The sequence below is a fragment of the Ammospiza caudacuta genome, chromosome 6 (genome assembly GCF_027887145.1).
Source record: "Ammospiza caudacuta isolate bAmmCau1 chromosome 6, bAmmCau1.pri, whole genome shotgun sequence".
NCBI classification, from domain to species: Eukaryota; Metazoa; Chordata; class Aves; order Passeriformes; family Passerellidae; genus Ammospiza; species Ammospiza caudacuta.
In genome coordinates this window covers 18,279,868-18,295,679 of record NC_080598.1, presented here as the reverse complement: position 1 = coordinate 18,295,679, position 15,812 = coordinate 18,279,868, and the positions used below count along the sequence as shown (strand labels likewise).

At 41.5% G+C, this 15,812-nt stretch overlaps 1 protein-coding gene across 1 annotated transcript in view; it reads right to left on the bottom strand.

Annotated features, from left to right (window-relative positions):
* Positions 1 to 15,812, bottom strand: part of PTPRJ (protein tyrosine phosphatase receptor type J) — a 28,044-nt gene that overhangs the window by 4,172 nt on the left and 8,060 nt on the right. Inside the window, exons 8-22 of the mRNA XM_058807647.1 lie at positions 14,006 to 14,281; positions 12,528 to 12,803; positions 10,535 to 10,831; positions 10,145 to 10,279; positions 7,411 to 7,621; positions 7,143 to 7,258; positions 6,496 to 6,583; positions 5,160 to 5,201; positions 4,175 to 4,262; positions 2,978 to 3,068; positions 2,103 to 2,173; positions 1,815 to 1,949; positions 1,261 to 1,380; positions 752 to 912; positions 181 to 316 (exon numbers count right to left, since the gene is read on the bottom strand). Of these exons, the coding sequence (XP_058663630.1) occupies positions 181 to 316; positions 752 to 912; positions 1,261 to 1,380; positions 1,815 to 1,949; positions 2,103 to 2,173; positions 2,978 to 3,068; positions 4,175 to 4,262; positions 5,160 to 5,201; positions 6,496 to 6,583; positions 7,143 to 7,258; positions 7,411 to 7,621; positions 10,145 to 10,279; positions 10,535 to 10,831; positions 12,528 to 12,803; positions 14,006 to 14,281 (2,243 nt within the window). The remainder of the gene's footprint in view (positions 1 to 180; positions 317 to 751; positions 913 to 1,260; positions 1,381 to 1,814; positions 1,950 to 2,102; positions 2,174 to 2,977; positions 3,069 to 4,174; positions 4,263 to 5,159; positions 5,202 to 6,495; positions 6,584 to 7,142; positions 7,259 to 7,410; positions 7,622 to 10,144; positions 10,280 to 10,534; positions 10,832 to 12,527; positions 12,804 to 14,005; positions 14,282 to 15,812) is intronic.

Sequence of the window (15,812 nt, the reverse complement as noted above, 5' to 3'; positions counted from 1 at the left end):
GGATGTACTATGGTCCCTGGCTGCAACTCGTTTTGTGGAGAAGAGATGGGGCAGGAAGGAGGGAAGTTAAGTGAAGAGCAGTTTTAACTCCTTAGTATCTTATTGTCCTGTAACTCAGAACTATGTCTGGATGATTATGCACATCTGAGAAAGGTGCTGATGGATGGGAGAGAGCCTCACCTCAGTCTGCACCATGAGGGGCCGGTGCATGCGGAGGTCGTACACCACTCCGTACACATCCACGGTGTTCTCCATCTCCATCTGCTGGATCAGGCGGTCAATGGCGATGAACGTCCCCGTCCTCCCGACGCCAGCGCTGCAACGACACAGACAGGCTGTTTGTGCTTCCTCCCAACCACCTGCTCACTGCTGGCATGACAAAAAGCCAGGCAAGCCAGGATGATGCCTCCTGCTGTTTCAGTGGCATGGGTAATAAAAGTCTCTGCAGCACAGAGGGGTGGCTCTCATGCACAGGATTTACATACAAGCTCTTGAAAGGACATCTTTTCCAGCTCAGTTTTCCAGGCTAGGAGAGATGCTCTGTTCTAATGACATTTTCTATCACTTCCTCTGCGACCTACACAGCACTGTTAGTTTCTGAAGCACCAGGCAAAGGTTTTAGTTTGGCAAGGTAAATAGCCCATGTCCTTACTCAGAGAGACTTACTTTGGTTTTAATCCCCCTGAAGTGGAATTGACTGTAAAAAAACCACAAGACAAAAGTGTGCCTAACAGAAACACCTTCTTCCTACCTGCAGTGCACCAGAGTGGGAGAGTCCACTGGATTCTGGCTGTTGTACTCATGGACAAGGTGCCTGAAGTTGATGAGAAGGTCTGTTGTCTCTGGCACGCCATGATCTGGCCAGGAGGTGAAATGGAACTGGCGCACCGTGTGGCTCTCGGGGGTGTTGGACTGCAGGAAGAGTAGACATTAAAAAATTTAACAAAAAAGACAATGAAAATTGGCTTCAGAGTGGCAACAGTTGGGCTTCCTGACACATGTACTGGGCCAAGCTCAGCTTCATCAAAGATGCCTGCTACAACTGCAGTGATTTCACCAATGATATTCCAGTTTCCCTCTTCCTTCTGCTGTGGTAGAGAATTCTTTGAAATAATTTCCTTGTACTATACTCCAAGCTCATATACACTGCCTTGTATTTACTGATGGGGATAATTGTTTGGTCCAAAAGATATTAGAGGTATCTACATGAGCACAAGGTTTATTTACACACTAACAACCAACAATCAAGGCAGTCCTCACCTTTTCTACAGTGAAGTCCCTTATTGTCCATTCTGGAAGGACAACTTCTGAGACCATTGTCACAATAACGTCACCATAGCTCTTAGGTTGTTTGTCTGGCCAGTACTGCTCACATTTTGTCTAAGAAGAGAATTAGACACATTGCACACAACAATGAAACAACTCACTTTTAAATAACCCACCACTTGAAGCAGGGCTAGAAAGCATGTCACTCTTCTCAAGGGTGACCTGCACAAATTCCAGGGCAAGAGACCATCTACCAAAATCATTCTTTAGAGAGAAGAGAAGAACCCATCCTTAACAACAGTGATTCCACAACCCTGCTGAGACAATCTACTCTGGCAGTCAGCAGATATAAAAATAGCAAAAAGCTAAAAAAAAAACCAAAAACAACAACCAAAATAATTGTGCTTTTTTAAATCTAGAAAACAGTCTTCCACCAAGAGGGTGGTTGTTATAAGACAATGGCCAGTCTCCAAATGGCTAAGGTAACAACAAAATTAGAAGAGATGCAGCTGCCTTCAAGCGACAATTCAGTATTGATAACAACATACCCGGGCTTGTTCCACACATTTTGTCAACATAACAATTGAATAGATACTCTTTTCCCAAATCATTTGCCAGAAGTCTTCTATAGTATTGGGTAATGGACCCTGTGCAGCAATAAATGCCTTCTTTGAATTATAGCCCTAAGAGGAAAAAAACAAAATAAATGTGTATATATAAACACACACACAACATCAGTGAAAAATAAAGGCTTATTTTAAACATTGTTATGAGCCCTTATGCCTACATCAGAAAAATACATATTATATTTCATTTCAGCTAATGAAGTAACTTACAGGCATATAGTTTGCATTAATATAGTCAGTTCCAGAGCTTTGATTTGAAAGTTTAACACGAGAAATATCATCTGCAGAAAGAAAAAAGGAAAAGACAACTATGAATTTTTGAACTGGAACCTTTCAGAACAATATTGTTTATCTAATACATGGTTTCTAAATAAAAGGTGCTCAATAAGCATTTTAAAAATAAGAATATAACCTTAGGAATCTTAAATAGCAGTAGGCTTCAGGAAAAGGAGTGGCAAGGATAATCACTCAAGAAACACAGATTATTTTGGTTTTAAATATGGTTTGGTATTGCTAATTGATGTATTTTTATTCCAACACAAGATTTACTACAGTTTTAATTACTGGATAAAAAGAAGTGATTTGGCTCCTGTTGCCATGGCAGCCAATGTTTTTCCTCCAAAGCATCCTTAAGTACCTGTCACTGTTCAGTTTTCAATTACTTCTGACTCTCTGCGAAATTGGGATGCCCACAGGCAGCTTGACAGGGCTTAAACTCTTACTTGATCTGCAAAGCTGGCCAGCAGGGTCTTAATATATCTCATAGCTTGCAAATTTATTTGTGTGTGGTCAACTGTTATCCTCTTGTGTTTTCAACCTGGACTGCACATTTCTCACAAATGGAAAATTAAAGCTATTTACTTAAGGGAAGGTTCTTTAAAGAAGCTTTCCGAAGAAATATCCTTGAGGGAAGGCTCTTTCAGGTGTGTTTATACAATGACTTTGGGAAAGCAGCAACTCAAAATCATTCATTTGGAAAATGATATTTGAAACTGAGTACTATTAAAGCTGGATTAGCCAAACCCAATGGGTTTCACTTAAAAACTGAACCAGTAGAAGATGCAAACCCAAAGAGAATGACTCACATGGTAGGACGTTGTTGTATCTATTTTTCCCCCTGTTCTCAGGAAGTTCAGCAGCAAATTTGGGCTGATGAACACCAGCAGACTTGAGTTCCTACAATAAAAGGAGGATTCATGAGCACCTGATCCTGGTTTAGCAATCATACAGAAATGAGACAAACAGAAAAGTAGTCCAAACCCTTTGTCCTGTGCTGTAAAAGTAGGCATGTTAAACTGGGATAAATGTCAATAAAAATCATCTTGTTACAGAGTGGGAGGGTAACAGTGGCAAATCTTTTAGAGAAGGGATTAATACAGAATGGAGGAATAGCAGCATGTTTAAAACCCACAGATGGACGTTAAAAGCCTGGAAACAATTTTGTGGAAGCAGACACTGATATCAATGGCAGCTCCTTCTGGCCCCAAGGCAGGGAACTACTGCATAAGCTCTGCAGACATTACAGGGAGAGAGGAGCAAATCATGAACCAACATCATGAACCAACTGAAGGAAGCAAAATCTGAGAGGAAGGCAAGGTGGAGCACCAGCCTGTGAAGTACAGGGAGACAGAATTTGAAGAAGAAAGTCAATTAATAGCTTTGAGGAGATGAGAAGCAGAATGAGATTCTTTAACAGCAGACACAACAACACAGAATCCTCCCTAACACTTCCTTCCTGTCCTTTGTTCCTTACAGCAAGTGAGCTTTAGCACATTTCATAGAAAAACTCTTATGGTCAGTAAGCAAATCATAATTGCTGTTTCTCTGACTGAGCTATTCACAGGTGTGGTTTGCAAATCACACCCACGCACTGAAGAAGTCGGTGAGATTAGCAACAGACCTGCCTTGATATGTATTAAAAAAAACCCACAACAACCCAAGATGAGAAAACTGAAGTGCAGAGAAATTATACAGTGTCTCCCAGGCTAAGTCTGCATATGACTAGGGCAAAAATTTCTCTGGTGAGAGCTCTGACAAGCAGGCCATGCCACAAGCCCATGGTCAGAGATAATAATTCAGGACAGGAAGTATTTATCATGCACTTCAACTAAATTCAGAGCTGCATAAGGGAAGAGAAGGCTACACACTCAGCTTAATCATCTCTATAAAAAAAGGACCCTTCTTTTCTCCTTCTGTAAGCCTTGTGCATGCTCCACAGGAAAGATGATTTGTCTTTCCAAAAATATTTGTCATGAAGCTCTCTCCCCAGTGAGGGCACATACCTCATACTCTTCAGCAAAACCACAGTTGGAGTCAGCTTGCTGCTTCTTAAAGTATGACTCAAAGTTCTCCACTTTAATCATTTTTGATCTAAAATGAGAAAAGCCACATGTAAGCAACTGGTGTTAGGTAAATAAGCCATGAATTAATTCAGTTAATGTGTTAGAAAGTATGCTTTACTTACTTCTTGATTCTTCAGGAGAGGGTGAGGGGAAGAAAAAAAAGCTGATTAGACACATGCAGTTGTATTTTTCATTATGTGAATCTAAGACTGAAAGCACGACTGTTAGTTGCAGCCACAAAACAGTGCATTTACAGGGGACAGGGTATCAAGCTTTTAACTGCTCTGTTAAATCAAGGAGAGAACAGTGCATCTTTCAGGAGAGGAACATCACACAAGCTGCTTACTCCCACTGGATTGACCCCATCCCCTGGTGTATTTTATGCCAACCATCAAGTCTACAGAGGTGGGATCCCATGGCATGTTCTGGCCATGGCTTTCCACCAGCACAAATTGGTGCCAATAACATGATTCAGTTGCAGTGCCTGTGACTTCCAATATATTGTGGTTACTCCCTCCATGGCCAGCTTTGACAATCACAACTTTATCTGGATGAATGGCTCAGCACAAATTAAAAAAAATTCAGATCACAGACCATATTTTGCTTTTTTGCATTTTATCAACAATTTTGATTGCTCCTTCAATGTGCATGAAATCTGTTTCATTCAAACCCTGTTTTTCAAAACCATGTGGAGCATTTGTGTGTCTAATAGTGATTCATGAAGTGAACACTCAAATCCCTGCGGTGGCTTTAGAAGTCTTAATCCACATAATTATTTTTAGTCTGCATGCTGGCATCTTTCAGTTCCACCAGGAATTAATACTTCAAAATTCTCTATAAAACTGCACAGAAAACAAGTATCTGAGTAACTTTTGCAAATATCACTTAAGCTCAGAAAATACCAGGAGAAAAGATATGGACTTACTTAATTGGAGAAAAAGACACTTCAGTATTTCTTTTATCTTTCCTATAAGGTGAAAGAAAACAACACAGGTTTACAGTAGAATTCAATGGAATTTATATGAAATTTCTTATCTGTTTCCTTGTGCCTGTTGAGAACAATTTCTTTTAAAGCATCTTATTCAGTGAAAAAAACCCCAAAACCTAAACTCCTGAGGCAAACTTTTACACCTGGAATTTTAAAAAAAGCAACAAAAAACCCAACAAAAAACCAAACAAACAAAAACTTCACCCTTCTTTTAGTGATGCTGTCCAATGGGACTACTACTTTCTGTTGGAACTAGAGACTGGACACAAAGCATGTATTTTGGTGGAAAATGTACAAATGAGGGATCTGCACCACCAACTGATATCTCAGGAGAACTGCTGCTGATCCCAGAATCCCTACAGGAAGTGCTCAACAGCGATGTGTCAATCATTCAGTGGTAGCTGAATGAAAAGAAATGTTGCTAAGCTTTAAAGGAAGCTCTTCCCAAGGTTGTACACAGCTATTGGACACAACTGTAAAAGTAACAACAGTTACTTAAAGCAACTAAGAAAACTGCACTAAGGGCCCTATGGCTAACTCCACATAAAGGATGGTCAGAAGCAGGAAAAAGCCTTTGTGCACTCTTACATCCCAGATTATTTGAACAAGGTTGGAAACAGAGACCAGGTCAAACTCATCAGCTGGTGGAAATTCCACAACAGAAGTTTCATGTGACAGGCTATCAAGCAATTAAAAAGAATGACTGATGGTTAATTTAAAATCAAACCATCTAAGGTACAATTATACCAAATTACTTTCAGCACAATAATTTGAGATATTTGCTCACTTGTGATTGAATGACTTAATCACCATTCATGAATGGTGAGACACTGGCACAGGTTGCCCAGAGAAGCTGTGGATGCCCCATCTCTGGCAGTGTCCAAGGCCAGACTGGAAAAAAGCTCTGAGCAACCTGGGATAGTGGGAGGTGTCCCTGCCCATGGAAGGGGGTTGGAACTAGATGATCTTGAAGGTCCCTTCCAACCCAAGCCATCCTATGACTGCACAATTCTGTTCTATGAATTAAAATTTATTTTGTTTAGTTCTTCTTAACTCATAGTTTGTAACTATGGGCTTAAACAATGTTATGTAACAAGTGGTTTGATACTTCAACTCTAATCTGTAACAAACAAACAACAGTTTAATACAACACATTTTAAAACATCTTGACAGCCATGTATCATGACAGACAGAGTCCTTTTTAGGAGAAAAATACTGAAGTCAAACACTGGTGCTCTTCAACACAACCAACACAGCAACAAACACACATTACCTTCTCCTTCTCCAGAATATGAATCCCCCTACAGCAACTACAGCCAAGATAGCCAAAAGGCATCCAATAACCACTCCAGCAATAATACCTGATAAAAGAGAAAAGGTATTACTCATTGTCCTCTTTAGTAACACCTAACTGAAACAACATGCTACAGCAGAACCTTGCAAGTGAGTAATCGAGCATGCTTCACTGTACTAAAATATCTTGTCTTTACTGTCCTTTGGCAGTACCAGTATTGAAATCTCCTTAAGAATAATAACCAGAGAATGTTAAATTAATATAAAATTGGGATCAAAGGACCAATATCTGCATTTCAATACACCTGCTTCTAGTTTAACAGAACTGTGAAAGTTGCTATTTGCCACTTGTTGCTACACCAAAGTTTCACTGCGTCATCCAATCCCTTTTAGCATGCCATGGCTGTTGGCTACTCCTGTGGTGGAATCCTACATGGAAAAAAGGGATCACCTGCAGAACTAGCAAGGTATGAGTTTACAGAGCAGTGCCGCTGCAAAGCTAGAAAGAAACAGTTCATATAGAGAAACCAACAGGTGTTTTGATATTATGAAACCTGCCATAATGAAGGAATCTCCACATGCTGTGTGTGTGCCAAGCTGCCAGTCCTACAATTGATGTCAACATACCTGGATCCTGGGGCAGTAAGACTGGTTCAGAGCAGGGTGAAAATGATACATAACTGTCTTCCCCCTCAATCACATCATCCGAAAAGGTTATATTAGTGAAACCTGCAACACATGCCCTGTTGAAAAGGAAGGAATAAGAAAAAAACAAAACCAGGTACATTACAGGGTTTTAACAGCCTTTAAAGCAAGATCTGTAATCTTTCCATTAGATGATCTTCTAGATTTCAATAGCAGAAAACTTATCAAAAGGATGGTTTGAAATAAATACCTGTATGAACGAAGAGGGATCAATGGTCCATTTTCATAGCCATACATTGTGTTTCCCTTGCCTACATTGATGATGTTTTTATCACTCTGAGAATGGGAAGAATGTGAATCTGCCTGCTCTGCTTTTATGACATATGTAACATAGGCAGTTGTTGTCTTCTTCTTGAAATCTTTGTATGTGTTGTTCAACTTAGACTTCAAAGACTCAGAACCTTCAGGAAACAACAAGAACATGGATATATAATTCATCCCCTGGTTTTGTATCAATTGCAACAGTGGCTGAGATTGTCACATCAACTACAATTGTCATTCCTCCACAAGTACTGCTTGAAATGAAAGGCTGAGAGCAACAGATAATCTCAGAAACCTCTTCTACTGCAGTGCAATCTACTGCACCACCTCTCCCCAGCATTATTTGTTTTATTTTTCTATTGGTTTTACTTCTAGCATGTATAGGAGCTTATGAATAAAGGTGCATGAATGCTGGAACCAGGCATCCTCATGGACAGATTTCACCAGGCAAGTCAGCTTTATCCATGTGTGTTCTATCCATTCCTGTATGTAGAGAGTAAAATGCAAATGGTGTAGAAAAAAATTCATCAGTATTTGTGCTACCCAAAAAGCATCAGGCCTTATTCAGGGTGGCACTAAACTTGTCCTGACCTTGTTCTATCCTACAAGAAGTCTCACACCTGAACTGTAGGAGACAAAAGAGGTTATTTCTGCCTTCCCTTGATATAGACAAGCACTGGACAAAACAATGATCAGAACAATTTCTCCTTCAGAAGATTAAGAACAGGCTGCCACAGTGAGCAGTGACCAACAGGACACCATTTGCAGAACAGCATCACTTTACAGTGTCTGTTCTTATAGCAGTCAATCCCTAGAATCTTGAGGCAATTATTCAGTTGAGGCACATGTAACCTAAGAGGTAATAATAAACTCACTTATCCCAACAACTCAAGAGCAAACGAACTGACAAATCTTCCCAGTGCTGAGGCTGGACAAAGAATCTCACTCATTTGACAGAAGTTTGCTCTCTACTGACTGTCTTTACAAAGCTAAAAGGTCCTTCTAAAAATGGGTATAACACTGAATTCACCTTTAAAAAGGAGAAGCCTTGCAGGAGGTTCTGAAAGGTGGAAAAGCTCTGACAAGCTTTCTAAAGCTGTGCAGACAAGGGGCGATCTACCACCCGCAGCAAAGCTCTCCTCAATTGTAACTCTAGGAACATGGTGCAACACAACTCTTCTGGAGCACTAACTTGGTCTCACTAAAAGCAGATGAGGTTGCAAATAATTCAGCTGCCTAGAAATGGGTGTTTAATGCTACCTGAGGTATGTTATGTCTTGTCTTGTCCCTAGTTTGCATTCCAACAAAAGGTACATCCCTGGTTCTACCTGCAGCTCCTCGTAGGTGCCTTGAATACCACCCTACGACATTTCAAACAGCCTTAGAAAACAAAATAAAGCATTGTGGATTTCTTACACAACAGAATAAATTCCTCTCTGTCTATCCTAAAGGCAACCATGACTGGTTTAGAACAGAGAAACACATCTCAAGAATATTTGTGCTATTTCAACAAAAAGGCTGAAGAGATGCTTGGCTGTGAGGCTGTCTTCTGCTCCCAGCAAAGCACTCACTGTAAACTACAGATGTGGGCAACGTTCCTCCCTTATTTCTCTCAGTCTCATCCTAGAAAGTCCTCCTTGAATATCTTCCAATCCAAACCACACAGAAGAATACACCAGATCTCCTTATGACTAACCAGGACTGGCTGAAGTTACAAGCGGAGTTGCAGACAAGAGACTGGCATTCAAATCAGCAATTCTGGGGCAGCTGGGTAGGCATGTGAAAAATAGGAATTTTCTGCAATGATGTGATGTAACACACACACATATATACACACACACCCACACAAACATGCATTTCTTGGATATGTATTGCATGGAAAACCACTGAAGGAAGATCTATAATCAAAATTGTGCAACATGAATTTCCAGTGTTGTAACAAAGGATAAGCATGAATGTGAACTCCCACTTAGCAGAAACTGTCTCCATGAGGTGCCTCATTTCTCCAGTGCATGGGCAAAAATGAACAGTTGTTCAAGTGGAACCTATGCTGCAAAACTAAGTTCCTTAATTTAGTGTTTTATCACCAGACATTCACCTATCAGAGATATTTCTCAGTTCTCTAGTTTTCCATAGAATTTAACTTCCATTAATGCTGTCAATGATATTTAAGCCTTCCACCCACATCCCATCTCTCTTAGTTAAAGTATTTTGGGTAAAATCAGGAAAAAAAGCTCTTTTCCTTTTAAGACCTTACTGCAGGCATCTTTCAGCTGAAGAAGAAACGGGGAAGAAAATTTCATATTCCAAAGCTGCTTCAATTAGCTGGTCTGAAAATTATTCTCTGGGGAAAGAAAGGACACTACACAATCTTGGGGAAAGGAATCACTGGCAAATCAAGGTGGCAATAGCACAAGGGCAATACATAAGAGATTTATGTACAAAGATAAGTCAGGCAGGAAAAGGCTGAGTGGAAACAGGCACCTTCTGAAAACAACGAGTGACCTGACTTAAAGCAAGGTATCTGCCTCATGATTTCTGAAATGTGATTGAAAATTCTGAGCCTGCCTTTTCTTTATCTGTTTAACACCTACTTAGAGTGTAAAACATAATGCTGCTTAGTAAACTGTTTCAGCTACATGAAAATATCACAAACACCTTACTTTGATCTTCTGTTGTGATCATTATTGCATAGGCTTCCAATGGACCATTCAGTGAATCAAAATCAGAGAATTCAACAGACAAAGAGCTGTGACTGATGGCCTTGACTGAAGGAACTTCGGTTGGAGGAGGTGGGTCTGCCAACAAAAACATTTTTTAGTACATTAAGCACTGATAAAAATTTTCCAAAAAAGAAAAGGCTATGATACCAACACTGTTCACATAAATGCATATTTATTGTGCATCACAATAAATCACTATGAATTAATATAGTGTTCTATTCATATTTTGCAGGCTGATAATGTAGTGCATACCAAGTCTGGTATTCTGCAATCACGAAGTTAATATTTTTGTCCTACGAGTATCTTTCACACTTGGACCTTAATGCTTACCAGTAATGCTGGTGTGACACAAATTGTCCACTGCAGAGCTTTCAGAGCCATTTTGAAGAGTCCTAATATTAACATTATAGGTGCTGAAAAAATTTAAATATTTTATTGTGAGGTTTTGCTCAACACCTTCTCCTGTGCAGCGTGGAGCCGAGTCTTCTCTCACTACCTCAGAAGTACTTATATTATATATTTTGATACTGAAGCCAGAGTTGTTACCAGAAGGACATTTCCACTTCAGCATTAGGCAAGGCTGCTTGGCCACTGGCTCACACTGAAGTGAACCCACTGAGACAGGAACTGCCAAAAGAAAAACGAATAACAAAAAAGAAGGAGTATGAAATCAAGCCTTGCCCTTAGAAAAAGCTGTGTATTTGTATGTTATGTGTATAAATGCTTGTAAAACTTCAGTATTCCTTCCCCTTTTAAAAAGATGCCTACATGGCACCTACTGCCTACACAAGGACTTGTCACCTATGAGGAAGACAACTGTTTAACACAATAAACAGACCTATTCTGTGCTCTTTACCTCCTCTACAGACAGGGTTACTGGGGAAATTTAGACTGACTATCTAGCAAGATCAGCAACATTTTCAAAATACTGTTCAACCCTTTAACATATTACTCTAAGAACATTTTAGAGTATTATGTAGACTGCCACTAAATCCCTCTATAATTATGTAAAACTCTTAGTGGTGAACACATAACAAAATTAATTTATTCTCTGTCCATTAAGAGCACAGCAGTAGCCATCCTTAAAAGCAGCAACTATAACAAGTCACTTTGGGTGGGAGTCTTCTAAGATGCAGTATAAAAACTGCAACCTTATGACCAGATAGAGAAAGATACTTAAAAAGTAAAGTAGCAGGAAGACTGAGAAGAAAGGTTCCCCTAACTAAACATCTTGTAAAACTTGGCCTTCAGGACCAAAACACTTATAAATCTACAATTACAATACACACCTAATTTATTTCCTCTCTCAGTAATGAAGTATTTGGTACTGTCAAATACAGGGGTTATAGACTCATCTAATAAATTATTTTGTTGTTAGAAGGGGTATTATTTTAAGAAACTAAGGAGAAGCACAATTGTGTACCAGAAGAAACAGATGTAGTAAAACTAGATGTGAGTGACTAGGGCTTACTTCTACTGCAATTTATAAATATTTTTCTTCAGTAACACTGTCAGCTACTCCTACAAAAACAGTGAAATTATAGGAGATTACAGACAACCCCTGAAACACCTCTGACACTTGGTGACAATGGATGCCTGGTTTCTAGAGGAGTCATGACTTTTGATCTCTATCCTGTAGAAATAGTTAGATGAAGTATCATCAGTGCTCCATAGGAAATGCCAGAGGCCAGCATACTCTACCCTGCTAAGGAGAAAAATGCTGGGCTCTGTGAAAGTCATGAGAAGATTCCAGAAACTAAGCCAAGCAGCACTTTTAGAGCACCAACTCTCCAAGTTCATCGAGAACCCCTTTGGAAAATCCACTCAGGAGATCTGAGCCAGATTAATTTTGCCTCAGTCAACATGGGATAAAACAAAGTAAAGGAGAAGGCAGCACATCATCACAACAAGGAGGAAAAGTCACAATGCCTAATATGAGGAATGCAGAAGTAACTTAGCCTTCTGTCTGCTGATGGGCTGAGCAAAGCAGCAGGGCTGACAGCCACACCATCCTGTGCTGCCCAAGATCAGCTGCATCCACAGGCCTTCCAAAGGGGGAAGTTCCCCAGGCACGATGCAGACTCTGTGGGAGGCCTTCCAAATGAGAACCTGAGGGCTTCACCCCAGGGAAACAGAGGGCAACAAAACCAACTGCAAAGGTCCCCCTCCCACACATTACCATTGCTGACTCCAGGTAGCCCGTGTGCAGCACTTCTGCCTAATATAATACTGTATTTCAAACCCTGGGCAGGTGGGCAGAGCCCTGTGCTCCACAGCAAAGCACAGGCTACTAGGAACAGGGATGTGAGAAACCATGACTTACATGTATACCGGTCTATGGACGCTCCTCCTCCTTCTGTCTCATGATCAGCTGCTACAGCAAATACCGTGAAGTTGTACAGTGTCCCAGGGATTAACCCAGTAATTTCTGCTCTGGGTTCATTGGATGTCCCGTTGTGCCCATGTGTATAATTTGTACCATTGACAACCTCTATCCTGTACGTGTAGGTGTCAGCAGCGCTGTCATTCACCACCCATTTTAAGGTGACAGAAGTCACACCAATGGATTCTGCCTCGAGATCGAGAACCCGGCTGGGCCCTGTGAAATGCAAAACAACAACTCGTTAGCCTGCAAGAAGAGCTGCTCACAGACATGGAAACAAGGAACACAGCCACACCAGGGCTTCACTTCCCTCACACCACTCATGGTGCAGAGTGCAGGAGCATCCCATCATCACCAGGCATTCCTGGAGGCTGTTGCACCACTGGGCAGCTAAGACAGAATTGATGTAATGTAACCTTAAGTGGCAGTCATCTCCCTTTAACATTCTATAGCAGAACACATCATTACAATGCCACAGCTCCAGGATTTTGCTCAGAAATTCAGAGATGTTGGTCAGGAGAGATACAAGGGGGGGAGTGGTCTGGAGAAAGGAGATGGTGGTCCATCTGTGTACTGTAGAGAAATAGCTACGTGACAAGAGCCCAGCTAATCTAAGTTCTGCACCTGCAAGGACACTGTCCTTGAGCATAGCAGTGTTACCTTAACAAAGTGCTGTAGTTAAGAGACTAGAGACATGAGAAAAAGCAAATGTAACTCCTTTGGAATGAAGAAGCTGATATCTGTATATAGCCAATAGACTGTTAACTTACAGAATATGCATGAGCTTATTACTTGTTGTGTATAAAAGTTTGATGCGCTCTTCAATAAACGAAGCTTGCTGAACACTCATATTGAAGGTCTCAAGCCTTCCCTGCACCGAGACAAATGGCCAGCTGCGACAGTGTACAGCAAAAGGTAAGGAACTTCAAACATCACAGGAAAGGAACAGAGGTGATGAAAGGTGGCAAAGGAGCAGCTTGCCTAGGTCGTGCCAGGAATGTACTCCTGAGCCAGTGTTATCTACAGTTCATTCTGCTCCAGCCACAGGGCCCCAGATCACAGTATCTCTATATGGGAGCCCTTAAAAGAATGTTCGGAGCCCCCGATCCTCCAAGAAATGAAGGCAACAATTGCACCCACAAAAATCCCAGGCCAGAGAGAATGTCTTGGGAAGAGTCCACTGTGACACAGTTCTTGGTAACCAAATTTAACAATCATTGGTTTAGAGGTGTTTGTTTTACCTTGCTTTTTCAAAGAAGGCTATGTATCTTTCACACAAACATCTCTGACTGCAGGCAGGCAAAGCACAGCAATTCTGCCAGCAACATTTAAATTTCAGGCCATGTACAGGTGGGCAGAGCCCAGTGCTGCACAGAAAAACACAGACGGCAAGAGTGATGCAGGAAACTGTGACTTACTTGTATACAGTTTTCTGGACACTCCTTCTCCTTCTGTCTTATTATCAGCTGCTACAGCAAATACCGTGAAGCTGTACGGTGTCCCAGGGATTAACCCAGTAATTTCTGCTCTGGTTTCACTGGATGTCACATTCTCCAGAGGTGTATCATTTGTACCATTGACAACCTCTATCCTGTACGTGTAGGTGTCAGCAGCGCTGTCATTCACCACCCATTTTAAGGTGACAGAAGTCACACCAATGGATTCTGCCTCAAGATCGAGAACCCGGCTGGGCCCTGTGGAAGGCAAAGCAACAACTCATTAGCCTGCAAGAACAGCTGCTCACAGGCATGGAAACAAGGAACACAGCCACACCAGGGCTTCACTTCCCTCACACCACTCATGGTCCAGAGTGCAGGAGCACCCCAAGAACATCACCAGGCATTCCTGGAGGCTTTGGCATTAATAGCTGGGTAGCAGGAAATTGAGGATGAGCCATCTCAAGCATGACTCATTTTCCTTTCACAGGCAAAGGCAAGAGGAGCACAGGCCTGCCCAGTGCTACCACTCACAGGGCTTCACCTGGCAAAAAGGTAGTCATTAAGGAGAGAACAGTGGAGGGGAAAGATGACAGTGGGGCAACTCTGTTCAGCAAAATACAAGGAAGATGAGATATCACTAGAGCAGGATTAGCAGTGATGAACCAGACACTCTGATCCAATCCTCATGCCCTGCACTTCACTCCCATAGAAGAGAAACCATCTCCAGACCCTCTGGAGACACTGTCTCCAGCCACCTATTTTCTGCATCTGTCTCCTATTCTTTCTGCATCTTTAAAAGAGGGCAATTAGCCATTACAGACAGACAGCACAGGGGATACCTTTGGGCATTGACTGGTCACCTAGGATCATACATGCAGGCACATTTTAGGAAAAGACAAATGACAAGAACATTCATCCATTTTCCTTCAAAAATGCACTGCGTAGAAAGATCAGGCTGGGCTACTGCCTTGGAAGCCACCTCCAAAATGGTCCATCCAACACCACATGTCAAGACTTTTAATACTCATCATGACAAGGAGCTGGACGGCCGAAGGAGTTCTCCTGATCTAGCACTGCCTGAATCTCTCTCCTGGCTGCACCACAATGGCAGCTATAGGCCCCCAAATCACACAAGCTCACCCGGTATAAAATGCTCTTTGTGGGAACCCCTTAAAATGAGAATCTCAGGCCCCCATACTCTAGGTAACAAATGCAAATGCCCCTTTCACAAATTTGCAAGTGACCAGTGCTCAGGGAAAAGTATCTTCTCTTTGCTGAAAGCAAGCTTTACCAATAGCTTTCTACCAGGGCAATTCTGCTTTTACACTAACATCCATCTCTAACTTGGAGATTGGCCATCTCCAGCTCCCGGATGGAATCATCACCTCTGCCTGCAACAGTCTTAAATTACAACCCTTGGAGGGGGGTGGGCAGAGCCTCATGCTGCACAGCAAAGCACAGACCACCAGAAACAGCAATGCAGGAAAATGTGACTCACTTGTATACAGGTCTATGGGACTTCCCTCTCCTTCTGTCTTATTATCAGCTGCTACAGCAAATACTGTAAAGTTGTAGTCTGTCCCAAATTTAACAATCATTGGTTTAGAGGTGTTTGTTTTACCTTGCTTTTTCAAAGAAGGCTATGTATCTTTCACACAAACATCTCTGACTGCAGGCAGGCAAAGCACAGCAATTCTGCCAGCAACATTTAAATTTCAGGCCATGTACAGGTGGGCAGAGCCCAGTGCTGCACAGAAAAACACAGACGGCAAGAGTGATGCAGGAA